The sequence below is a fragment of the Mauremys mutica genome, chromosome 9 (assembly GCF_020497125.1).
Source record: "Mauremys mutica isolate MM-2020 ecotype Southern chromosome 9, ASM2049712v1, whole genome shotgun sequence".
Classification (NCBI taxonomy): domain Eukaryota; kingdom Metazoa; phylum Chordata; order Testudines; family Geoemydidae; genus Mauremys; species Mauremys mutica.
Window position 1 is genome coordinate 18,560,385 of NC_059080.1, and position 25,720 is coordinate 18,586,104.

The 25,720-nt window shown below is 44.0% G+C and overlaps 1 protein-coding gene across 2 annotated transcripts in view; it reads right to left on the reverse strand.

Annotated features, from left to right (window-relative positions):
- DCX (doublecortin) overlaps nt 1-25,720 on the reverse strand; it is a 97,871-nt gene that overhangs the window by 16,943 nt on the left and 55,208 nt on the right. For both annotated transcript variants that reach the window (XM_045031191.1, XM_045031192.1), the window contains 2 exons: nt 9,671-9,773; nt 5,957-6,094 (listed from right to left, as the gene is read on the reverse strand). In XM_045031191.1, the coding sequence (XP_044887126.1) occupies nt 5,957-6,094; nt 9,671-9,773 (241 nt within the window). The remainder of the gene's footprint in view (nt 1-5,956; nt 6,095-9,670; nt 9,774-25,720) is intronic.

Sequence of the window (25,720 nt, forward strand, 5' to 3'; positions counted from 1 at the left end):
AAGGCCTGAGTTATAATTCCTTTCCTGCTCCCCTTTACTCCAGGGAGAAGGTAACCTGCTGCAGACTCTTTTCAGGTGAAATTTACTAGTCCCTGAAACTCTCTCTGCACCACTTTAGTTCTGCTTGTCGGTGCTCTGGGAGCAGAGGTACAGAGACTTGACTGCACCCCAGACCAGGGGTGAAAGTAACTTAAAGGATTTATCGGCACGCCGGAGTCCTGAGTGGGGCAGGGGGGGGGAAGGGGGCGCTCAACTGGAAGGGGCAAGGCCTCAACCAGAAGAGGCAGGTCCTTTAAATCCCTCGGCCTTTCAACTCACTACTGGAGTAGTATGTGCAGCGGTGGCCAGGAACCCCGGGCCTCTTGCGGTGATTTAAAGGGCCCAGAGCTCCGCTGTGGTAGTGGCGGCCGGAGTCCTAGGCCCTTTAAATCGCCGCCAGAGTCCCGCTGCCAGAGCCCTGGGGTAGCAGCGGCAGCCGGGAGCCCCAGGGCTCGGGCAGCAATTGAAAGGACCTGGGGCTCCTGGTTGCCGCCGCCGCTACCCCTGGGCTCTGAGAGCGGGGCTCTGGTGGTGATTAGAAGGGCCTGGGACTCCGCTGCGGTAGTGGTGGCCAGAGCCCTGAGACCTTTAAATCACAACCGGAACCACAGAGCTCCCGGCCGCCGCTGCTACCCCAAGGCTCCGGCAGCAGGGCTCTGGTGGCGATTTAAAGGGCCCAGGCCACTGCCAGGAGCCCTGAGCCCTTTAAATCGTCGGGCTGGGAAAGCTGCCCCCTCCTGGTACAGTCGGCGGTGTACCAGCTCTTGCCGGTATGCCCTACTGGATTGTACCAGCTTACGTTCACCTCTGTCCCAGACCTACTTGCTCTTATCAGCTCCATGAATCTTGCTCTCCCTCTTCGCCTAGGGACAGCAATCTGTGAGACTGTTGGATGATTGTGGTGAAAGGTTGGGACGCCATCTGGCTCACGGGAAACAAGGACAAGGAAAAAGGTTCTACAGAAGTACATTCTGAACTGCTAACAATTTGATACATTCAATGGATTAGCTCACATTGCCATGATAATATGTGAGAAACCAGCAGTGTCAAAGCAACGAGGAAGTTCAGTCTGAGACTTAGAGGGAAATGACCCATCATATGGCAACAGTCCATTCAGTGTTGGGAACAGCCACTGTATCGAAAGAGAAATGACACAGGCAGCACTCAGAAGCTAAATGTACACAACTCTGTCAGTGAGAGGGAAGAAGGGACACCCTAGGAGATACAAAGCTTGCTCTCATCAGTAAAATGTGATTATTCGTTCTCAGACACCCTGTGCCCCTGTGACAATCCAATATTTGTCCTCTGGAGAAGGAAAGGAAAAGCTTGGTTCATAAGGAATATGGCTGGTTACCTACTGAATATTTTGAGGCAATTCCTTATTGTAATGAATGTTAGTTCTAGTTCCTGGCATCAGTGACTACAGACACACACAAAAGATTGAACATCTCAGAGATGTTGCAAAAGGATGAAAACAGTCTCGTTACAATGAATAAGAAGCGGCCTGGAACCAAGACAGCTCAGGTAGCTATTGTTACAGTTAATGGGAAAACAAGATTGAATATGTCTGGTAAATAAAGGGAGATCAGGAGTGTGCTAAGAAAATAGTTTGGCCTCTTCCTATAGATTGGCAAACTCGTTTTTGGAGGATACATTGAGGAGGTGGGATTTGGATGCCTCTAGCTAGAGCCCTCATTTTGGAGGGAACTGAGTCTTTCATGGTGCATCCAGGGTGTGTCTAGACTGAAGGAGACAGAGTTTTCTGAAGAGAAACTCCCTCGGGCAGAAGGCAACAACGTGCCAGCAATTCCTGTTCTTAGGCTGACCAGATGTCCTGATTTTATAGAGACACTCCTGATATTTGGGGTTTTCTTGTTTATATGGGCTCCTATTACCCCCCACCCCCTGTCCTGGTTTTTCACACTTGCTATCTGGTCACCCTAACTGTTCTACTTCTAAGACCAGGTAGCCTGGATCATTGCAGCAGCAAGCAGCCACGATCGGGGTCATGGCCCTTCCATGCACAGGCCTGATGCTTGTTTTTAATGACAAGTGTTCAACTGAAGGATTTTTTTTTATCATTGTTAATTTGGGGGTGGGGCATGAGATCTGATCGTGTACCTAGCTGGGTGAGACTCTGCAAGGGTTGCTATAATAAAAACTCCCAAAGCAGAGCAGAATAAATCAGTACATTCCAAGTCACATCAAGCTGACAGTGGCTATAATTAGGTTCCTCAGAGACAGCCTTATATACCTGCCTTTTTATATTTTCTTAACTATTAACATGCAGTAATCCATAAGCAGTTCTAACCGTAGTGACTGGAGCTGAGATAGCAAATATGCACCCAGTGTTTGGTTGTGCTCCAGGAAGGAATGCCATAGGTCCCAATTCACCTGCATAATCTGACAATTTACTGCATATCAATGGATACATGACCGTAGTGAATATGGGACAGACTGCAGGGTTGTCTCAGGTCAATGACAAATAAGGGCTTAACTTCAGCTTGGTTCTCTCTCCTTGAGTTTGGGGGAAGATAATGATGGAGACCTAGAGATTGCAGGCCAATAAATCAGTTACCCCAGCAGGAAGGCACAAAAATGATGGGCCAGGGGACAGAAGGAGAAGATGCTTTTGAACATGAAGGATGCCATGCACAGTCATTCCAGCGCTGGGACTTTTCTGAGCTTGTGAGACCAGTTTAGTGTTTTTGTCTATACTGCTCCCGATTATACAAAGATAAAAACCATCTCAAAGCTTTTTCTGTGAACCTTTCAATGAGTTTTTCATCTGTGGATTACAGAGCACTGTGCAAGGATCGTAAGTATCACTACCCCCCAAAGAAGTGGAAAGGTTAAGTGATGTGCCCAAGGTCACAAACTAAGTCACTGGCAAAGACAGGAATAGAACGCAGGTCTCCAGACTCCCATACCTATGAATTATCCAATGTACCACCACTGCTTCATGTGTAACAAATGCTTTCAAATCCTTAATGTGGGGAATATTTTGTATATGTCAACACAGACAGCTCAAAAGTGTTTCTAGGAACCTACAGTAGGGCAAGTGGACAACATTTTCAGGCTATCAAAGCTGCATCATCAGGACCATCAGCACAAGGAGGCTGTACTGAGGCAGTTCTACCAGTACTGTATAAACATCCTGTTCCTTTTGTCCAATATCTGCAAACACCATTCCTTGCTGACAAATGAGCCACAGTACTGGAGGCAGAATTTGCCTTAAGATTTACATTGTCTGTATGTCTGAGGGCGTGGGCTCAGGTAAACACTCTTGAATGATGGCCAGAGGCACATCCACTGCTGTGTACATTCTGATTTTTGTTGATGATGAATAACGTGTAATTTTCCCATCTGGTCTTGCAGAGAAATTGCATAATAAAGACATAAACACAAGGAAATATGTTCTGTTCTATACAGGTTCTCATACCATGCTCATCACCATAATATCAGTGTAATGACTAGGACTCAGGCAGCATTAAGGTCTACATCTATGCCAGAGGGCATCATACTGGTGCTCAGATACTGTGATGATGAGCATGGGTATAAGAACGTATGAATAATAGAACAGAATGGATTAGACACTGGGAAATTCCAACTTCCAGTAAGAGAATAATGGAAAGAATGAGAGAGGAAACAAGTTTTACAAGTAGGGATAGGAGGTCTAATGAACTGCAGAAATATTAACTTAGTTGAAGCAAAGATTCATTCTGCATTTTACTCAGATAAAATATGTGAGAACTGCATGAAAAGCTTTTATTAATAAGGACCTTATTCGGCATCATTTTTTGCTTATCTTGCTTGTCTCTTGATCCAGCTGAGTTTAGTGATTGTTTATGAAATAGAGTGTTCTCTCTCATGTACTGTGTGTGTAAAGTCTGACTTAGTCAGTACGGTAAAGCCAGAGCCTTTATTATAAACTCAGTGGAACAGGAAGGCAAGATGGTGTTCCTTTTTCTCTCCATCCTGACAAAACAACAAAGGATCTACTGATTACATTAACAGCACCAAAAAGTTCAACTGATTTTTTTTTCTTATGAAACAGAACAGGCAACCATTTCTTTCCATACTGAGAACATGAAAATGTTAAAGGGTCACTGTTGAGATGGATTAGAGGGATCTACTTGAAAGTTGTCTTTCATTGTTGGTCTTACCTCCAGACCATTTACTACCATATCCAGAAATGATAAGCAGTCCTAAATGTCCTACTTACTGATTTATATAATGCAAACAAACTATTGCATGTACCCTGTGTGACCCATCAGCGAAACCATGATTCACCACTTTGTTCATACTGAGTTGCTCAGCAAGTAGGATATCAGCAATACAGAAGTCACTGGACTGTTTGTCTATATAGTCTACGGTTCTGGTTCTGGAAGAGATTAATACCTGATCCTTTAGAGGAAGGCTTAAGTAATATCCTATAATGCATTCAGGGCCTGATCCAAAGCCCAGTGAAGTCAGAGTTCGTCCACTGACACTAGGCTTTGGATCATGCCATCCACACACTTAGACAAATATAGTATGTGTTTGGGATTGTAGCAAGGGTATGGGCTACACCAACACTGGTTTTAAGAAAAGCACATGACGAATCAGGAAGGGAAGGAATATAATATGGGATCACCTTTTAGAGACAAAACAATTTTCAAACCATACAATTTTGACACTAGTCCACTAATTTAACTTAGTATTCTTCTGTATTTTAAGAGCATCATAATAAAATAGATGAACTGCTTCTTGTGGAAAATATCATTAAAAACTAGTTATTAAAAGCTTTATTTCCAAAAAGCCTAAGATATTTCCAATGCAATGCAGTAGTCGGCTTTCTTTTGGCCAGTCACACACATTGAATTACAAGGCATAAAGGGGCTGGGAGAAGGAATGATGATTCTGGTCATGTATGCTATGAGGGTAGAAAGATTTTGTGCTCCCCTCTGGCATTTTGGGTAATCTTATTTAGATTGGGCAGGCACCTTGGGACCTGCTTCTGAGAGGGGTCTGCCACTTTAATTAGAGGCCATTCCCTGCATCTCCTGGAGGAAGTGTTCTGATGGATAATATTAACACCCTAGGCCCACTGTTCCTATAATATGATTTCACCAATTATCAGTTATCAGAGATTTAATGTTCAGGCTTGGCTTCAAATTGCACCAAGTACATATATACCCCTATCACAGGTGTGCTACATGGGCATTTGCTAGACAACCTGCCAGTTTCTATCTTGGAGGGATAGAGGCATCATCATGCATCCGACGAAGTGGGTATTCACCCACGAAAGCTCATGCTCCAAAACGTCTGTTAGTCTATAAGGTGCCACAGGATTCTTTCAGGCATATCCCACGCTACTGAAATATGAAAAGCTACTGTAGCAAATGAAGACTTCCATTTTATTTACTTCCAGCTCTGGGCAGGTGGCTCTGTATCATTTTAAGGAGTCTATGGCCAGCTTCTGCAGTGGGCAAGGTTCTTAGTTTTCTTAAATAGGGATTAGACAGGCATATTTCCAGACTATATAATTATTAACACTCACCTTGCACAGGAGGTTATTTTAAATTAAAGTACATCTAAGAGAAAAAAACACCTAATCTGACAAAATTGGATCTCGCTATGCCTCAGTTCCCCATCTGTAAAATGGGGATAAATAATATTCCCTTTCTCTCACCTTCATTGTCTTGTCTATTCAAGACTGTAAGCTGTTTGGAGCAGGAGCTGTATCTTACTGCATGTTTGTACAGGGGCTACAATAATGGAGTCCTGATCTTAATTGGAATCTTTAGACATTATCAAAATGCAAATAAATAAAAATAACAGGAAATGCCCGAGGTCACTGTATCGAAAGATACATGGCATTTGTTTCCTTGTGTGGATGGAGTCAATATTCATCCACCGGAAAACAATCACTCACCATCTTGATGGTTACCTGAATCGGCTGGAGACTTGCTCCGGCGCATGGGGGCTGGACTCTTTGCTGAGCTCTTCTGAGGGGTTGGGGACGACTTGCTGCCTGGAGTGGTTGGAGGATTCCCTTTCATTACACGGCACTCTAATAAAATAAATGACACGCATATTTAGTTCTCTTTTTGACTTTGATTGCTAGGGCCCTTTACCCTGTGGAAAGCACCAAGAGCACAAGGGTGTATTGTAAATCTAATGAAAGAAATACAAGACAGCACAGCACTTCATATTTTCAATTTGCTTTGCAAACACTGGGGAAGATTCAACACCTCTGAGCACAGGAGGCAGCTGGCATTCCCACGCAGCTATCAGATTCGCCCTGGGGGAGGGCAGCATTAAAATCCAGCAGAGCTCGCTTGTCAGAGGTGCTGATTCAGTGCCTGCCTAGGTCAGTTTCATTCCCCTGACAGAGTGGAGTTGCAAGTGGTTTGCACTTCTATGCTCTTACTGCAGGCAAACTTACCACTGGCATGGCCCTACAGCTCGGCTGTGCTGGTTTCCACTGGCTCACCCTAAGTGATGAATCGGGTCCATTAACTAATTAATCTCTGTAGTATATTGACAATGGTTAGAGTGCACCGTGGGAAAAGTCAGAAGAAAGAACAATTAATATCTCTCCTGGCCAGCTGAGGCCAGAGTAAAAGGTGATAAAATGCAGCTCACACTAACCAGACCATGTGTAACAACTATGGACAATGAGTGACATTTACTCAGGTGCAGAAAACCAGCACAAGCCTCACTGAACCACTTAAGCCTCACTTATGGCCCTGCATTAAGGGCTTTAAGTGGTGCACAGACCATCTGCACCAGAGAGAATTTCACCCAGCCTGAACAAACCCTCTTCTGTGACTTCTCCAAGCTGCAGTCTTTTGGGAGCTGCACCATATGCAGATGTACAAAAATGAAGTCTCCTGGGCACTCTGCCCATGCTCTTACACTCACAAGTAGATTACAGTCCAACTGTGTTTCCTTAAAAAATAAATGCGCTGGTTCAGAGAAAAATGTAAACACCATTTACGAAGGCTCCAAAGAGGCATAGAAATGCTACAAACCTTCATGGGAACTAGGATTTCAAGCATTCCAAATCTTGAACTCAGCAGTTACTTGAATTGGGAGGTACCTGGAAGAGTACTTCTCCACTTCTTAAAGTTATTCATTTAATCCAGATAGGGGGAAGATAAGACGAAGAGGATTTCCCCTTTGTTAAATGCTGATTAGTTCAGCCCTGTGTCCTTAGACCTAGATCTTCTACATGGATACCCTTAAAAATGGACATTACGGTGGTTTTCCAATTTAAATCTCCCACATACAACCCGTGTTTCATGGGGAAAGCTCAGCTCAGCCAGCATTCGTTTGGATTTAAAATCCCCTTGACTGGATTCCCTAATGGAAATGAAATAAGGCAGCACACAGAAGATGAATGATTGGTCAACCGAAAACAAGTTGTCTGACCTAAATGTATGTTATTTATTTATTTCTATATCAGAATATCTATGAAAATGTAATCGCCCGAAATTTTCTCCCTGGCTTGCAATGAGGCAGCCAGCCTCATTTTCTTTCTTCCAGACAGTTTGCTGGAAAGTTTGCTTTTGGGTCATGCAATATGATAAAAAGAGGAAATTATGCCAGTACTTTGCACTGTGCTCCAGGGATACCACACAAAGCTAATTAGAATTAGCAATGAACCTGTTCACTCTGCTGTTTAATGCCAGAAGATGCATAGTATGCAAAACCTGTAAATTAGACATAGGAAGGTTTAATGTTTTTAAAAGAATATGATATCTTATAGATGGTATTAAAGAAGCACTGATCGTGGCTCCATAGTTATAGCTGAGTTGATATATACCCCATTTCATATACATAAACAAAGGAAGGGATGGAAGGGGTTGCCATTAAAAGACAACAGTATTTTCCTATAATTGATAATGGAAATAATGGGGGATCTTATATGCCATTGTGTGATAACCATTGGTAAATATTGACATTTTAAAGGCAACCATTGTGTGTCTGTGTATCTAGACAGATACATATATGGAGGGGGGTTAAATCCTGACCCCACTGAAGTCAATGGCAGAACTCCCATTGTCTTCAATAGAGCTAGGATTTAATCCAGAATTTTTAATTAGCTTGCTATAAGACTGGCTCTTGCAGGCTAAGATGCTGCTGCCAAGATCAGTGGGTTCACAAGAGACACGGCAATTCTGGAAGAGTACAGGGTCTCAGCAACAGGAACTCGGCGGATGAACTTGTGACTGGCATTTTGGAGGGAAAAGATGACATTCATCTTTTTTGTACTACTTCTCATCTTGTCTCTTGATGTCTCATCAGACAGGACCGAATGGCCAGCAATCTGAGTGCACATCTTCCAGCTGGGGAGGCAGACATTCCCGTGACAAAAGAGATTGTAATGAAAGACATTCATTTGCAAGACATCAGGAAACATAATGATACTGGATCCCTGTGTTCTGTGATTTATAACAGAGAGGGATGCTGGTGGAGAATGGGAAGACGGTGAGGGCAAAAGGAACACTGTCTGCTTTTGGAAGTTGCTGAGCACCTGAAAATGTGCCTCTGAAAATCAGGCCAGGCTTATTTTTGTTAAAAGACATCCAAACTGGAAAAGTGTTCGGAATCCAGGGGCATAGGACCACAACGCTCGGCCTCCTTTCAAGCTGTTCTGCTAGGATTTCACCCAAGCTGTTTTACAGTACGGAGCTCCCTCAGAGCTGCGTGAACTCCCGGATTTCAAGAAGAGCAGACCTCACTTGGCTCTCACGCTGATATTGAATGTAAAGCACTGTTTGGATGCTAATGCTTTGTTGCATTTGTAGCATATAATAGCTCACAACTAAGGTTACACAGGATACCTAAATACCTCGGGTGTCTTGGGAAGCATCAAGCTGAAGTCTAGGGACCAAATTTTCTGCCCGTATAAATGGACAAAACTCCACGGAAGTCAGTGGAGTTGCACTAGTTGACAGCAGAAGAGAATTTGGCCCTACAGATGTGCAATCACTGGATAACTGCAAGCATCTGAGACTGCTAGGGTAAATCCTACAATTAAGATGTGTATGTTCCTTGATATCATAGATTTCACATCTTAGTCTATCATTGATACCTACAGCACTATAAATGTGGCGCTGCACTTAGACTGGAGACAACCCTTGATGATAGATCACCCCCAAAATGTTCACCCCTTTTCAACTCTTACTCCTGTTTACAACCAACCACAGTAGATAGTGGAGGAACCTTAGCTCATAACTGCCTTAGCTCCCATTTCATACACACACATATACATCTTTCAAACACAAGAGTGGAGATCATTTTGTGAGTCTGTTTTTATTACTCGGGGATGGAGTAACTGATACTATAATCAACCATATGCATATAACTAGGACGACATTTGCTAACAGATTATGTTGCTTTTCAATGAGTATAAAATATTAGTGCCTTTAATGAGTCCACCTATTCTGCCTTGTGGCAAATCAGTCAATGTCCATCAGATTACAATAGTCACTGAATGTCCATTAGGCCAAAAGGATATTAATTACTTGTGCTTAAAAAAAAAGCAACAAAATACAAAAAACCTCAATCAAACTGGGGTAGGGTGGAGGAAAAAAAAAGCCGAAGTAGACAGAGTAGAGATCAGTGCATGAGATATTACCGTTTTCATCCAGAGAAAAGTCATCCTGTGCATAGCGGAATTTTTCCGGACCACAGGCAATAAACACATCATCATCCCCAAAGAAATCGTGGAGACAGGTCACCTACAGAGAGAACAAAGTCATTCAGGTTATTTTTAACTGTTAACTCTGATGTGGCTCAGCTTTAATTGACACATGAGGGTACTGCCTGCCTCTCCTCTCTATTTTTTTCCCCCAGCACTTAATTTCGGAAGCCTGTTGCACAACACACTGTGTACTCCAGGCAAATCAAGCATAAAACTATAATTAAAAAATAAAAAGAAAAAAACCCCAATCACTTTGCAAAATGCAATGACGTGTGACCTTTCCAATCTATGCAGGAGTGAACAAGCTATATTACGCATCATAATGATACAAATGTTCTTGGGCTACCTCTCAAATAAGAAGCAGGTGTGGTCCTTACAGGTTATTGATCTCTTTACTCGTGTTGATATTAGTACCATACTTCTCAGGCAGAGCCCACAGAATCAAAGAGACTACTTTGCAGAGCAAGGATTACAGAAAGGGACCCTGGGAGAATGAAATTGGGACTATGAGGTTTGAAAATGGGTGCAAATACTGATGGCTTAACTGTGCCATTGAGGTCTGGCCATAACAAGGGGCAAGATGGAGGAGTGCCATCTCAGAGGCACCATTAGGAAGCATTCACCCAAGTGCCCCCACAGGTCCCAGGCACACAGAGACAGTCTCTTCCCTACTACACTACTTTGTGAGGTGCAGCTTATCCCACCCCTCTCCCCTCCTGCGTGCAGCATGTACATATGAGAGGAGAGCAGAGCAATGGCCCCGCCCCAAAGCATAGAGGCTGGAATTCGGCCAGGCCCTTTTGTAGGCCAGACAAGTATGGGGAAAGTTCCTACCCTGCTCTGTGATAAGAGCCCAGCATAATCTGGCCTAGAGCTGGGAATTTGCCCCAGGACAGGTTGTGCCTCTGGGAAACATTGTGCCTCCTTGTGCCCCCTGCTGCTTGACCACCCCGAATGTGGTGACACTAAGACAATATCACATCTTCTCCCACAGAACCCCAGCTAACTAGGGTGACCAGAGGTCCTGATTTTATAGGGACAGTCCCAATTTTTGGGTCTTTTTCTTATATAGGCTCCTATTACCTCCCACCCTATCCCGATTTTTCACACTTGCTGTCTGGTCACCCTACAGCCAACAAGGAGAGGGATAGCAAAGGGACAGGATGGGCAGAGTCAGCATGTGGTCAGCATGTGATGGGCAGTGAATTAAAGAAGATCATAAAAGGGAATTTCAAACGAGGGTGACCATTCTGCACTGCCCTCTCCCCACAGTTCAGTGATGGAGGGTCTATTCAACAGCAGAAGGTAATCACTTCCTCCTGACCTAAGGCAAATTGTGTTCCCAGGCTACAGGTAACAAGGATGCTGGGATACAGAGAGGGAAGACTGAGATGGACAGCAGAAACAGTCATGTTTATAAGGGCCTGAATATCTCACCCCTCTATTTTGCCACCCTAAATGGGTGGAAAGAAACATCTGGCAACACATTATGCTCCAGACTCCCATCTCGCTTTTGTGCCCTACAGAGCCAGGGGGGAATGGAAGCAATGCATCACCTTTGGGGGCTGCAGACCACAAATACAATCAGGGAAACGGACATCTGGGAGTTAGGAAATAAAACAACCCAGGGCAAGCAACACACTGGCTGGTGCCGGGAGAGCATCCTGTGAGGGGTGAAGTGTGAAGAACAGTCACAGTAGAAGATGGTCTTTAATTAAAGTGTTTTTGATAGGCAGGTAACTGTGATTCCCACTACTGTTCCACCGATGACTGAGGTGGTATTAACAATCTGTACACAGAATCAAGGTACTTTGCTGGCTGGCCACAAAATTAAAACACTTGCTGGAGGCAATGGAGAAAAATGCAGTGTGCAGCCTTTGGGGGAGTTCCAGACAAGATGTCACAGACCCCACTACTAGGTTCTAGGAAGAATGTCATAGTGGCGTCTCTGGTTCCAGAATGGGTTATGCTCTGTAGGGACATAAAGGTGAATCAGGTTGGTTTCCCAGTCTTTTGCCTCCTTGCCTGGCTAGGATTGGCCTGGCCAGGGGAAAATAAAATATGAAGGGATGAAACTACCATCTATTGTTTTCTTCCTTGCTGTCTGTAAGATCACCTCCAGTTCTGGTGTGCACATCAAGTGTAACTCAGAGCAATGGCTACTTACAACCAGATTATGCCTTTTAGCCAGAGCCCTCAATAGTGGGAGGGTGAAGCCATGACGGGAGCAAGGGAGACATTTTGTCTACTGAGGCATGATGATGCCTGGAGCTCTTCCATGGGAGGCGAATGCCCACGGTGCCTCCTTTTGAGGGATGCAGCATGTGCTCTCCTCCATGGTTGGCCAGCTGTCTGAGCACGGCTCTGATTTCACAAGCCCTTTGGGTGGCTTGTGCCCTGGAGGCACTATGAGAGAGAGTAGTACCTATACGTAGCAGAACAGAGGAAATGCACCTGGGGCTGGCCCCTGCACTGGAGAGGGGGGCATTACACCCTGCTCCTCACTCGATGGGCACCGATACACGGGCCAGCCACAATCTGCCTTTGAATACAACCTTGGCACACAAAGGTATCTACAGTTTCCAACTTGAGTGAAAAAAGTCAGCGGGTGCCATTTTGTTAAACCCGAGTGCCCTTCTCCAAACCCACCCGAGACTTCGCGATGTGCAGTGCAGTGTCTGGAACCCTAGTCCAGCAATCTCCATAAAGCTCCCATAGACACTGATGACCCTGTTCATTTCAACTGGGCTATGAGAAATCTTTCTGAGTTACAAAGTTCATCATATCTCCGCATGAGGTGAACAGCTAGATGTCCTTGTTACTTTGCAGGCTGGTAACTTTACCCTTTCTACAGAGCAATCATGTTGCACACAGAGCTAGCCTGTAACCAGGTGCTCTTAGCACCATTTGCCTCATCTTCCCTCACCCACTCCTCTTCTAATGTTGGTTACATATAGGAATTGTGTCTTGTTCCATATTAGATTGTAACATCTTCCAGACAGGGATCTTAGCTTCCTGTGTGTCGTCCGGCACCTAACACAGTGGAGCCTCAATAGGATTGAGGCCCATAGGTGCTGCCGCAATATGAACCACAAGCAATAGTGCTCTTTTAAAAGATGGATGCTCTCTTTTGCTCCTGCATCTGCAGCTAGAGTTGTGACAACTTAATTGCATAGTTACAGTGAAATACAGGATGTGATTACACAGTAACAGCGAAATCACTATGTTCATGGAGACTCCCCTGGAATCAGGGGTAATTACACAGTAACGTGTGCTAATACTATTGTGTTATCTCTTGGTAAGTGCGGTTAATTGGAGTCATCATTGTGCAATCACTAGTAGAAAATGTGTACATAAGGTCACTTGGGAGAGAATCTTATAGACTCAGACTGGTCATCAACACCCTGCCATTCTTTTCACCTGGCCTTGTGGCATATTGGCAGGTGTTCTTCTGAGGCAAAATTGGATGATGATACTCTTCCACCATTGCAGGATGCCTTGAGAACTTGGATGAAGGGCAAAGTAATACTATTATTGTTATAAAGGGAGAAATGTTAACAGGGAGACTTGGGGAGACCGTAGCACACCAAAAATACAGAGAAATAAAGTGGGGAGGATTCCAGGATGAACCTGATTATAAAGGGATTAGGGCCCCTCTGAGAATCATGAAGGCATCTCTGGCTCCTTTTCTCTCTCTCTCTCTCTCTGCCTTTTCCTCACATTGGAACTTTGTTGGCCAGATGTTCCCAAAGTCATCTAAACTAGCCACCTTTGGGTAAGGAGTGTGCAGGCAAGGAAAGAACTAAATTAGAACATCCCTCAAAATTGTCATACTGGGGTAGCCATCAGTATCTGCTCTGAGTGAGGGTGAGTTCAGCAGCATGAAAATACATCTGCTAGAAATGGGAAAACTTTTCAAACATTTTAAAAAAATTCAATTTCCATTTGTCATCAGAATTTTCCGTCCAGCTCTAACATCTGCTGTGATTTTTATACGGAATGCTGCAGATTGGCAGCTGATGGCTCCTGTTTTGGCATGTCTGTGTCATTCATGATGCAGTCTTTATAGTTTGCATGTAAGGGTCCAAAAAATGCGTTGGATAGACTGAAAATCAACTTCCTGGAATAGTTCATCCTTATTTATGCCCACTGATCTATTTGAACTAGACTGAAAAAGTTTATTTTAAGCTCTAAAAAATCAAATGTAAAAAGGCCTTTCAGCTATTCTGATAAGATTCAGCATTGCACACTGGTTATTACATCTAATTACAGCAGGAGACTGCTGTAGTTAGGGTTGCAAAGCAGTTGCTAGTACAAGCTTCTATTTTCCACACACACGGCTTCCAAACACTAACCTTTAGGGCAAATGTCTTCTGTCGTGGGTTTTGATCTGAAGTAGAATTTGCTTGGCAAATTCTCAGCAATCACTTTCTCCCATGTTTGATTAAAGCCAGGTTGAAAATGGTAACTGTATTATTTTTAGATCAGTTTTCAGCAAAAAAAGGATGATGTTTGAAACTTGAGACTTGGTACAATATAGCCCTCATTAAGGCCAAGAGTCTTTGCTTGGCTGGAAAATAATTGGGTTTGATTTAATGCCGATATCACCGTCTGAATACTTAGTATTGAGTATGTGCAATAGAAAATGTACTTAGGTCTGAGGGGCACACTTAAAAATAGATGCACTGTGCAGCTAGTTGAGAGTGTACTGGTTCATTCAAACCATTTCTAAGCACTGTTGCCAAAGCCTTCCAGATGAGATCAGGGAAAGTTCAAGCCTGCTTTTACGCTCTTCATGTCATCCTGCAAGCCAGACACTTTTGCTATAGCATTCCCCACAAAAAGAAAAAAAAACCCACTCAGAAGTAATAGACTGATATTCAACCTGAAGCACGGTTGAGTATTCACATCATGCACAAAATCAGAGGCCTTGGTCACGCTCAGAGCAGGCTGGAGAGCTGATTTCCCCCTGAGTCAGCTTGCAGTGCATTTTAATTCCTGTACCAGCAATTAGGTAGAGGGGGAGGCGAGAGAAAGATGAGGCAGGATGGCACAAAGAATTTAGCTGATCCACTGGTTGAGCTTCTAAATTGCACAAGCCATTTACCTCTACATTTGCTTTTACTCCCTTTTCCCCTATTTTAATTTTTTCCTTAAAAACCCAAAGGAAATTAACTGTAAAAAAAAAATCTATCGTAATGCCATGTCAAGGTTGCAAGATCCGGGTCTCATCAGGTTAGGAGATTCCAAAAGTTAACTCCTATGCAATGCCAATGCAGCCAAGTTCCACCTATTCCCTTACAATATGTAGTACAGGGATCGGCAAGCTTTGGCCCGCGGCCCGCCAGGGAAATCCACTGGCGGGCCGGGACGGTTGTTTACCTGCAGCATCCGCAGGTTCAGCCGATCGCCGCTCCCACTGGCCGCGGTTCACCGTTCCACGCCAATGGGGGCTGCAGGAAGTGGCGTGGGCTGAGGAATGTGCTGGCCGCTGCTTCCCACAGCCCCCTTTGGCCTGGAACGGTGAGTGGGAGCTGTGATCGGCCGAACCTGCGGATGCTGCAGGTAAACAAACCGTCCCTGCCCGTCAGCGGCTTTCCCTGACGGGCCATGTGGCAAAGGTTGCCGTTTCCTGATGTAGTATTTCCTATTTCTCTTTCACTTATTAAATATAACTCTCAAGCTAGTAACTTTATTATAAATGTATGCCCTAAAATATAGCAGATGTGCAATGTGGCCATGTTGAAATTGTTTTCGGTAACCTTAACTTTTGAAATTTGCTGACTTTTGAGTGCTTGATCTTACAACCTCACACAGATACAAAAGACATCCCTAGGGACATGAGACCAGAATACCTGGCCAGGCAAACAATAGTGTATGTTGCACTCCTGGCAATTCCAGGATGAATTCTGCTTTTCTGAATTGTACCTGAAGCTCATGATGGGTAATGCAGATCTACTCCACCCTCAAGGCAGGGTTGTTCCTGACTCACACGAGAGAGCCTTTAAATTGCATTAATGCTATTTTTATTTTTTGCATTTAATTATAAAGTCACATTATGGATCTTATTGTCTCCTTTCTTGCAATGTCCTGTTTATCTCAGTTTCTTGGTGAAACTAATAAATATTTCAGGTCCCTAGTATGCCAAGCAGCGTGAATCATTTATAAAGTTTGCTTTCCACTTAGGTTTACTTTAATCAATTGTTCTAATTATATTTGATAATTAGTCGAGAACACCATGGAAATCCCAGGAGAAAGTAAACGCCAACAAAAATTTATCCCAACAGATATCTTGAAAATCATTAATTGTTCTAAATGCTGCATTATGCTGCTAGCTATGAATTTATTAAGGCATGATGCAGAAAACTGTTAACAGCTTGCTAGTTTAAGGACTAAGCTGCTAGCTGAAAAACGTTGATATTGATAACACCATTATAATGAAATAGTGACAATGCTATCAAAAGCCACGAGGCCACTAAGATTTTATTGTTAACATTAAATTTCAATGGTTTTCTGTGCAGTAGGTAAAAATGAATTCTGCAACAGATAGAAAAATAACTTGCTTTCGTGTGTGTGTGTTTTTAAAGGAAAGCAATACATATAATGCTTCCATCAAAATGTAGATTAAAAGGACACAGTTGACTTTAAAAAAGATCATCCTGCAAAGAAACATTTACTCTTTGTGTTTCTCCCAGTTTAGATAATAAAAGAGAATGAGGTCAATCTTACCAGTTTTGTTTATAATCAGTTTCACTCTCCGGGTCTTAGTACTGTGGTGTTTGGGTTGCAAATCCTGTGTACAAATGTTTATTCATTACAAAGTAATTGTTTCTATTGGATTTCATAGAAACATTTTAATTGGCCCAGATTCTGTGAGAGCTTTTTTAAAAAAACTTGATTTTACATCATCTAAAATTTGGAACAAATTGTTGTTGGCAGCATGTCCCTTTAAAGTGTCAATAATGATATATTCATTTTTTCCCCCAACAGAGTTGCATTTAGAAAAAACTGTGCTGGCTGGGCCTCTGTATCAAATATGTCTCCCTAGCTCTTTACTGATAGGCAGTGGTGCAAGTAGAATTCATTTCTTATTGGTACTCATGGGAGGGACACAAAGGGGGGGGCACATGACTTCTCCATCTGACCCGCCCAGGTGACTCCTCCCCGCCCTACCTCCAGCGCTCTCCCCGTCCCTTCCCCATGATCCACATCCAACTCATGTTACCGTGACTTCTGAACTGCAGGGCTCTCTGGAACCGCAGCAGCAAAAGGAGCAGAATGTGGGGCCACTGGGATCTGGTACAGCAGCCAGCCCCACCGGAGGACAGGGCTGAGGGTGATGGGGTTGGGAGCTGTACAATCGTGCTGGAGGAGCTGCCCGACGGCCCCATGTTCTGCTCCTCCTGTGTCTTTCCAGTATGGACCACTGGTTATAAAGATCTTACTGGCACGGCGTACTGAACCAAACCGAACCGCCATACTTGCACCACTGCTGATAGGCATCGTTGCATGACAGTGTTCTTTGCTTATAAGATTCATATTTTATTGAGACTCAATCCTGCTCTCCTTTCTCAGGCAAAATGCTCAGCAACAGTTATTGGATTAAATCAGGGCCCAGATCACTCCCCTTAGTTCTGTGCACTGAGGGTGTGAGAGATACTGCAATCTCAGGCAATATCTTTGGGGACTATATTGTACTCAGTTTATGTATCATGGTGCGTCAGCGATTGTATGCAACTCCATGGCAGAGGGTTACCACAGCTCCTCCAGGAACCAGAAAGAATAGGGAGTGATTAAGGTGAATCACTTAGGTTGTAAACACTTCCACAGAGAGTTCCACCCTGTAGGAAACCTGCATATTCTAGTTCAAAGTGGGTTTTCCAGAGACCAACACACGAAGAGAGGCTTTTGGCATAAAAAGTCTGTGTTTAAACCAGTGATCCCCAAACTGTGGGGCATGCCCCCTTGGGGGGTGTACGGTGGGAAGGAAGCACCCCCAGCCCCACTCCACCCCCAGCCCAGCTCCTGCCCCAGCCCCGCTCTGCCCCCTGTTCAACCGTCAGCCGAGCTCTGCCCTCATTCCCTCCCTGCCCCCAGACCAGCTCCACCTCTAGCCCCAGCTCCTCCCTCATTCCCAGTTCTACCCCTCTGGATCCTTGTAAGTTCCCTGGAAAGGAGACTACAGCCTGGGACTTTCAGAGGCAACTATAGCCAGGGGAATCCCTGGTATTTCAGCTCCAATAGAGAGCTGTCAGGGAGCCAAGGGAAGGGTCAGTCTTTGGAACACTTGGCGAGATCTGCAAGGAGATCTGTCAGATTTGGGGGGAGCCCAAGACCCTGTTCTGAAGAGAGGCAAGGCAACCCCTCTCCCTGCTGTGATGATGTGAGTGGGATGGATGTCTGTGAGGCGACTATTGAAGAGAGATCCTCAACTAGAGTCTACTCCAGCAAGTTTTATTGTGGAAGGGGATGATCTGACCCCTAACCAGAGGCTGTGTCTCATATTGTTTTCATTACAGGAGTTGCAGGTGATCAGCACCTGTCAAGATGTGTACCAGTGGCAGGTTGGCCTAAAATACTGTTGAATGATAGGGATGGCAGGTGTTTATTCTGCAGTTGGTTTCATGACCTCACACTTTGCTGCTGTGGAATTGCTTGTGATGTCATAAACAGAGTTTTGTGAATTCATTTGGGGAAGGAACAGTAAACATCTGAATTACATGCAAATGTCCCTAATGACAACATGAAAGGGAGGTAAACCAGGAGAGAATACAGGCTATACCTGTATAAGGGATATGTTTTATTGTCTTCCAGGAGGTGGCAGTTTGTATTTTAAAACTACAATTCAATATCAATTGAAATAAATAAGAGGAACATAAACATTACATTACGTTATATCCTCCCTGGCTTTAACAATGTGGCTTCATTTAAAAGTCTGAGTCATTTACCAGTGCAATGCCCTGCTGTGCTTTAAAATGGGCTTCTGATTAACCAGCACCTCCTGTTTCCTTTAGCACTCTGCAGAGGCATACAGATTATCTGCATGACTAATTGGGTGACCTCACTGTCATTCTGAAGCTATTACAAATATCAACAGCAATGGCAACTTATCTCTCTTAAATCCACTTTTTACAATTTGCTGTGTAGCAGGTGATAAATCTCTAGTGATCTCATGGCTGGCACTTTAGTTAGAGATCTCCAGTATTGAATTGCCCCATACTGTCTTCCAGGAATGTGGCTAGATGTAACACCTCTTTGAAAAGGAATATATCACAGGGGAGGATTAATTGAACTCTATCTTCTTCTCATTCTGGAGATATTATTTTGTCAGAGGTTCTTATACTTCACCAGTGGAGCCAAAAATGTTCTTGACATACTGTGAATGGTCAGTTCTTGTAACACGCAATTATTCATAACACCACCTTTAAGTCTAGGATTTATGCATAGCAGCCTCCAAGCTTCAATCTCTTCCTGATTTGAGTTAATGAACATAGGAGAATATGAGCCATATAAAGTCTTCAGCGTGCTCCAAGTATGGATGCAAAGAAACTTTAGAATAGCACAGAACTGTCATTTTGGGAACCTTGTCATCATAAGAGGTATTAGGCAGAATCTCTTAACTAACTTGTTAGTCTGCACATGTCTAAGCATAAGACCTTGTAATGGGTTTCTTCTTCCTTTTCAAATTTTATTCCGGATGGTCCTCAGTTATAGCTCATCTCAATTGATTCGACTCTGCCTGTTGGTATGCATACTTCCACCTTTTCATGTTCTCTGTATGTATAAATATCTCCTGTCTGTGTGTTCCATTCTATGCATCCGAAGAAGTGAGCTTTAGCTCACGAAAGCTCATGCTAAAATAAATTTGTTAGTCTTTAAGGTGCCACAAGTACTCCTGTTTTTTTTTGTTTTTTTTTGCGGGTACAGACTAACACGGCTGCTACTCTGAAACCTCAATTATAGGGTCTCACTTACCCACATTCAGATCTTTCCTGTTGAATACTTTAAAAGGAAGAAAGGAAGGAGATCTTGGCATTTAGGAAGATTCAGCAATCCCCATGTCTCTAGAGTTGTGAGGGTTCTGAGAAACTGGACTTCAAGAGAGATGTTATTCCGAGCTATCCATCTACTTTCCTCTGACTGTCACCCGTCTTCCACTTGGAAAATATCTTTAATCATTTGAGGTCCTTTATGGCCAGAAGAGGAGGAGAATTTCCCCTTTTGTCTTTCAACGGAACCTCTTTTAAGGCAATAGAGAATTATAGATGAATGCACACAAGTGAAATTGTATTACTGACTAGGGTCTCTAGCTGCTTTAATTAATGTTAAGAAATTCAACATCTCAAAATTGTTAGCTTAGCTGAAGAGTAATGGCTTATTTCAGAGGATTGCAAACTTAGCTCTTCTCTCACCACTTGGTCAGTTAGGTATTAGGAGACGTAGATAAAGAGAATGGACTAGTGCCTGTGTGGGGCTCAATGTAACTAAGCTTGATTAAAGTATAACAAGGACTTAAGGGCCTTGTTTGTGAAATAGCATCTTTTATGTTTGATAGGAGTGTGTTTATTTCAGAAGTGAGAAACCGAAGTCCTAATTACAAAGGCAGCTTCTCTCTACAATTAAATCAACCGTGTGTGTGCGCAGTCAATAAAGCCAGGCGCATGGTACAGAAATAATAAACATGAAGACTTGCTCTTTTGTTATGCCAGCCCCACAGTGAGACCTAACAAGGTCAGATGTCAGAGTGAATATCAGAGACTACCGTAAGTACCTAACTGAGTTAAAATGTGTCACTTTCTCTTTTCCTCAAAACCACTGAGTGCCTGTTCAGAAACAGAGAGCTTTTAGAAGATTTAAGGGGTTATTATGATGTAATGGAAAATGAAGAAGTTGACAATGGAATGTGCAAGCACTTAATATCATTTTTGAAACAGTCCACAGATATTAACACAAACCCAACATAGACATTACAAAGTGATTTACATTTTATTAGATTTTTGTTTCCTACACTTAAGTAGCAGAGATGTTTAGGTTTAATCATTTTAAATTTAAATATGCATACACACACTCAGTAGATTCCACATGTACATTTACAAAACCAGATTTACTCATCTGCCATTAGGGAAAACACTGCGCACAAAGTTTAGGCAATGGAAAAATGGAATAATCTTTTTTTCATATGGAGAATTCTAAATGAAAATACAAATACCTTTTTAGGAAATAGGTGAAATTAAATCTTTGGGCCAGATCCTGCTTGCACGGAAGTCAACGAGAGCAGGCTAGGACCATTTGGGAGAACTCCTCATTCTACAGAAGTCAATGGCAAAACTCGCACTGACTTTAATGGAACCAGAATTCATACTTTATCTTTAAAGTTAGAAATAAATAATACTTGAAATTTAGCAACAGCATCTTTAAACACTGGATACAAATGTAGGAGTTGAGGGGTTATAAGGAAGTGCAATCAGTTCAGAGATCTTACATTCAACTGTGACCTTAAAACTAGAGGTGTGCCTGTAAATTATAAACTATGTGAGTGCAGAGGCTGATGCATACCTGTTATCAGCTATTCATGTTCGTAAGGGCTCATGTCTGTTACCTGTGCATATCCATTGCTAAGAGGCTATGTGCAGTTCCCCTATCTCTGGGGATGTCTTCCCCAAACTGCCCATCACACAGGAGGAACATCCCTGCCGCTACACCCTGGCCTCTTTTCTGTGCCAGGCTTGCCCTGAATACCCATATGACAGGATCGTGGTCCTGCCTTCTCCCTATCCCCTTTGGGGCAGTGTGTGCACTAGGGGAAATAGGGAAGAAGTAGTCCCTGCATTCTGATTTCAGGGACTGCAATCTTTTCTCCCCAAAACAGCCTGAAGTGGGAGTTTTGGGGGTTTTTTTACATTAGGCAGTAAAAATCTCAGCCTCTCACATTTACAGGGTGTGAATTTTCATTTATGCCTGGATTTTGGGTTAACAAAAATAGTCTTCTTTTGGGGCACATGCTTTAGTCTTTAGGTTCTTTCCTTACTTCTTGGCTGGTTCATTTTAACTGGAAAGTATCTGGCAGTTCTAGCAATTTATATTATGATTCCCACTTTCATTCAGCGTGGTGTTTTCTTTGATATGTTATGGGAATCTACTAACCAATGGAATGTTTAGATTATATTTGCATATTTCTAAAACAATCATATATCTTTGTGGGGGTTTTTTAATCAGTGATAAAAACACATATTGGGAAAGAAATAAAAGAATATTCTATGGATTTTAAAGGACCATATTCTGACACCCTTGCTCATGCTGAACAGTAGTGTATTTCATGAGTAGAATCATAGATTATTAGGGTTGGAAGGGACCTCAGGAGATCATCTAGTCCAACCCCCGCTCAAAGCAGAACCAATCCCCAAATGGGCCCCTCAAGGATTGAACTCACTATTTGTGGACTAAGCAGTGACTCAGCTGGAGTAAGAACAAAAAAATCTGGCCACAAGTTATTACTCGGGACCAATTCTGCAACATTTACTTGCACTCAATAGGTATTACTCACACAGGTACACTTGCTGAAGTCACTGAGACTATTTACATGAACAAGTGCTACTCTATGAAAGGGCCTTTAGTATTTAAGTCCTGGCACCGTATCAATTTTAAATAAAATAGATTGAAACCTGGCCATTAGCCAAGCTGCTCAATATCTACGTGAAATTGAATTCAACGTGTCTGGTGAACTTTTGGTGCCTCCAAAACATGAGAAATCCAATTATCCACTGTCAGAACGGTTAGTTCGCTCTCTCAATACCATATACACGTGGCCTATGGGTAAGACAGTTTGGAATGCTGGAGGAGTTTAGGACATACAGAAGAAGCTAGTTTTCGTGTTTAAAAGAATATATGATTCAGAAAAGATATGCAAGTCTATATTCATCATCTATCACTCAAGTGTCATCCCAAGCATATAAATAGAGCCCTGCACAGATACAAAATTTTTATAGCATCTGATCCACGATCTTCCAACATAGTCCGTGCAGGGCTGGCTTTAGGCCAATTCAACCAATTCCCCTGAATCGGGCCCCGCCCCTAAGAGGGCCCCACACCCAAGCCCCAGTATGATGTACTAGCAAGAGCCAGTGCGCTGTACTGGGGTGGCCCGGCTTCCCCAGGGGTCAATTTAAAGCACCTGGGGCTCCCAGCAGGGGGAGCAGGGGGCTCCAGGGCCTATTCAAAAGGCCGGGTCTCCAACTGCCTCTGCCACCCCAGTCCTTTAAATAGCCGACGAAGCCCTGCCGCTTCCCCAGGGCTCCCGCGGCTATTTACTGGGCCAGGGTGGTAGAAGCAGGAGAGCCCTGGGCCCTTGAAATAGCCCCTGGGCTGCTGCTGCTACCCCGGTGGGGGGCGGAGGAGGAGGGGGCACTCACCGTACAGGGTGGGCTGTACCCCCTGTACCCGCACCCCCTGCCCGCACCCGCCCCTGCCTGCAGCCAGCCTTGCACCCCCTGCCCACAGCAAGCCCCTGTCTCCAGCTAGCCCCACACACCCTGCCTTGCCTCCAGCCCCGCATCAGCCCGTCTCCAGCCAACCCCGCACCCCTTGCCCTGCCTGCAGCCGGACCCTACCTCCAGCCAGCCCCCGTCCTGCCTCCAGCCAGCCCCTTGTCCACTGGTGCCCTGCAGTTCCCAGGGCAGTAACCCTCCCTGCACACCTGCTTCAATGAGGGGGGCAGGGAGCAGCTGGGACCCACACATGTGCACACCCTAGGGTGACCAGACAGCAAGTGTGAAAAATCGAGACGGGGGTGAGGGGTAATAGGATCCTATATAAGAAAAAGACCACAAAATCAGGACTGTCCCTATAAAATCGGGACATCTGGTCACCCTAGCACACCCCCAGGGAGTGGCGGGGACCCACACATGTGAAACAGAGCTCATTTCTAGTTCAGGCCCATCTTTTTTAAAAAGATCTTTAGGTAGAGTTAACATACATCCATATTTTCCTAGACATGTCAGGCTTTTTGGTTCTTAAATCGCCATCCAGGAGGAAAATACGGACGTATGGTAACTCTATTGGTACAAAAAACTACATACTGTGGCACATCCCTTAAACCAGAACTTTTTATAGGGAACTGGTTGCGAAGAAATTAAAGTCTTTTTTAACATGGTTTTTTTTTTTTTTAGTCATCCCCACTGGGGCCCCGCCGAAAATGTTCAAATTGGGCCCCGTACTTCCTAAAGCCAGCCCTGAGTCCGTGGCTACAAAGTGGACATCCACAGATCCGCAGGGCTTTAAACTATAAAGAAACCTCTGGTCCAGTGACAGAGCCCATGAAAACAGAAATCTGAGGTGGGCAGGAGACATGCCGTAGCAGCGAGAAAGAGGAGTTTCCAGCACAAATTGGCACACTAAGTGAATCCTGGAGCCTTTTCAAGTGTTCTTCCTGGTTATCTCCCCTCCCCACACTTGTAAGGGAACTAGTTGTTTTGAAATATAAAAGAACAACATCAGAGGCTTTTGACATAACAAGTCAAGTGACACAGCTTGAAGTGATGGCAATGAAAACAAGGACACAATGAAACTCCTCTCTGCCCAAGCTGGGGATGAAAACATTATGGGGCTGATATTTCCATTTAATGTGATTTCCAGCAAAGAGTCCATAAAATCCATTGCTGTAGCTGATCCCATTGTGCATGCTTCAGAAAAAGAAAAAAAAGTCTTTTGTACAGCTGTGGGTTTGTTTCTCTTTCATGCTAGGGCAAAGGTGCTGATTGATGATGGACAATTCAGGTAAATAGTTAATCTTCTTGTTAAAAGAAGAACGTAGGTAGTACTACATAGCACTCCAGATCCTCCATGAACACTGAATGAACACCAGCCAACAAATTCCGACCTCACTCGGTGAGATATGGTAAGGGAACATTATCCCTGTTCTACTGATGAGGAAATTGAGGCACAGAGAGGCTAAGGGCTAGATTGTGGGTTTATCACTAGCACAGTGTAAGAGGCAGCACATAGTTTCATTCGCCCAAGAGCAGACCATGGACCAAGTTATAACTCAGACTCACCCTTTGATTCTTGTTTCCCACTTGCTGCAGGGGAGAAGCAACCTGTGCCAGCCCTTTACCTGGTCCATATTATTCCCCCTTCCACGCTGCACCACTGAGACTGGTAGGGCCAAGGTTCTGCACATTTCCTGCCCCTGCCTGCCCACTTCCAGCCAGTCAACCGTCCTCTGGAAGCTGCTCCTCCCCTGTACGTGTGGACAGAATTGGGTGAATAGTCTTCCTCTAAATTACTTGCTCAAGGCCACACAGGAGTTCTTGGCTCCCAGTCCCAGTCTTAATTCATCTGATAGCACTGTCTCCTTAAAAGAAAAGACTAACTCCAGGTAATTATATCACGGTTCTCCAGGTACTGAACACCCCACCTGAATGTTTATGGGTACAAATGGGTTAATCCATTACCTAGGAGCATTTCAGTTGTACTTGCACCTAACCGCATAGGTTGGGTATTTTAGTCTGGGCATATTTCTACGTAACCCCCATCAGTGACTGTTGCCATTAAGCTGCTTTCGCAATGAGACACGTTTGATAAAAGACAGTGATTTTTGTCAGTGAGTTCAGTGGATCTATTCCTGTTCAAACAAGCCCATTCTTCTCAGCAGCTCTGTAGTGTGTAACCATGGAAACACCACCACACTGCCCATTACAGGCCAAATGCTGCCTTCAATCACACCCATGCAACCGCCTCAAAATGAAGAGGGGAGAGGGGTCCACACAGGGGGGTGTAAACGGGAGCAGGATTTGGCCCTACAACTTCTCTGCAAGGTGGGGTAAGATGAGAAGAAGGGAGAGTGTGAGGAGCAGCCAGCCCTGCAGCAATTTTTACATCTTGGATAATCACCCAAAGTGCCCAGGGAAACTGTTTAATGTGAATAGATGTTGGTTTCTGTACGATATATGGAAATGTTTTGCTCAGTGTGACAGTCTCTCTTTAAAT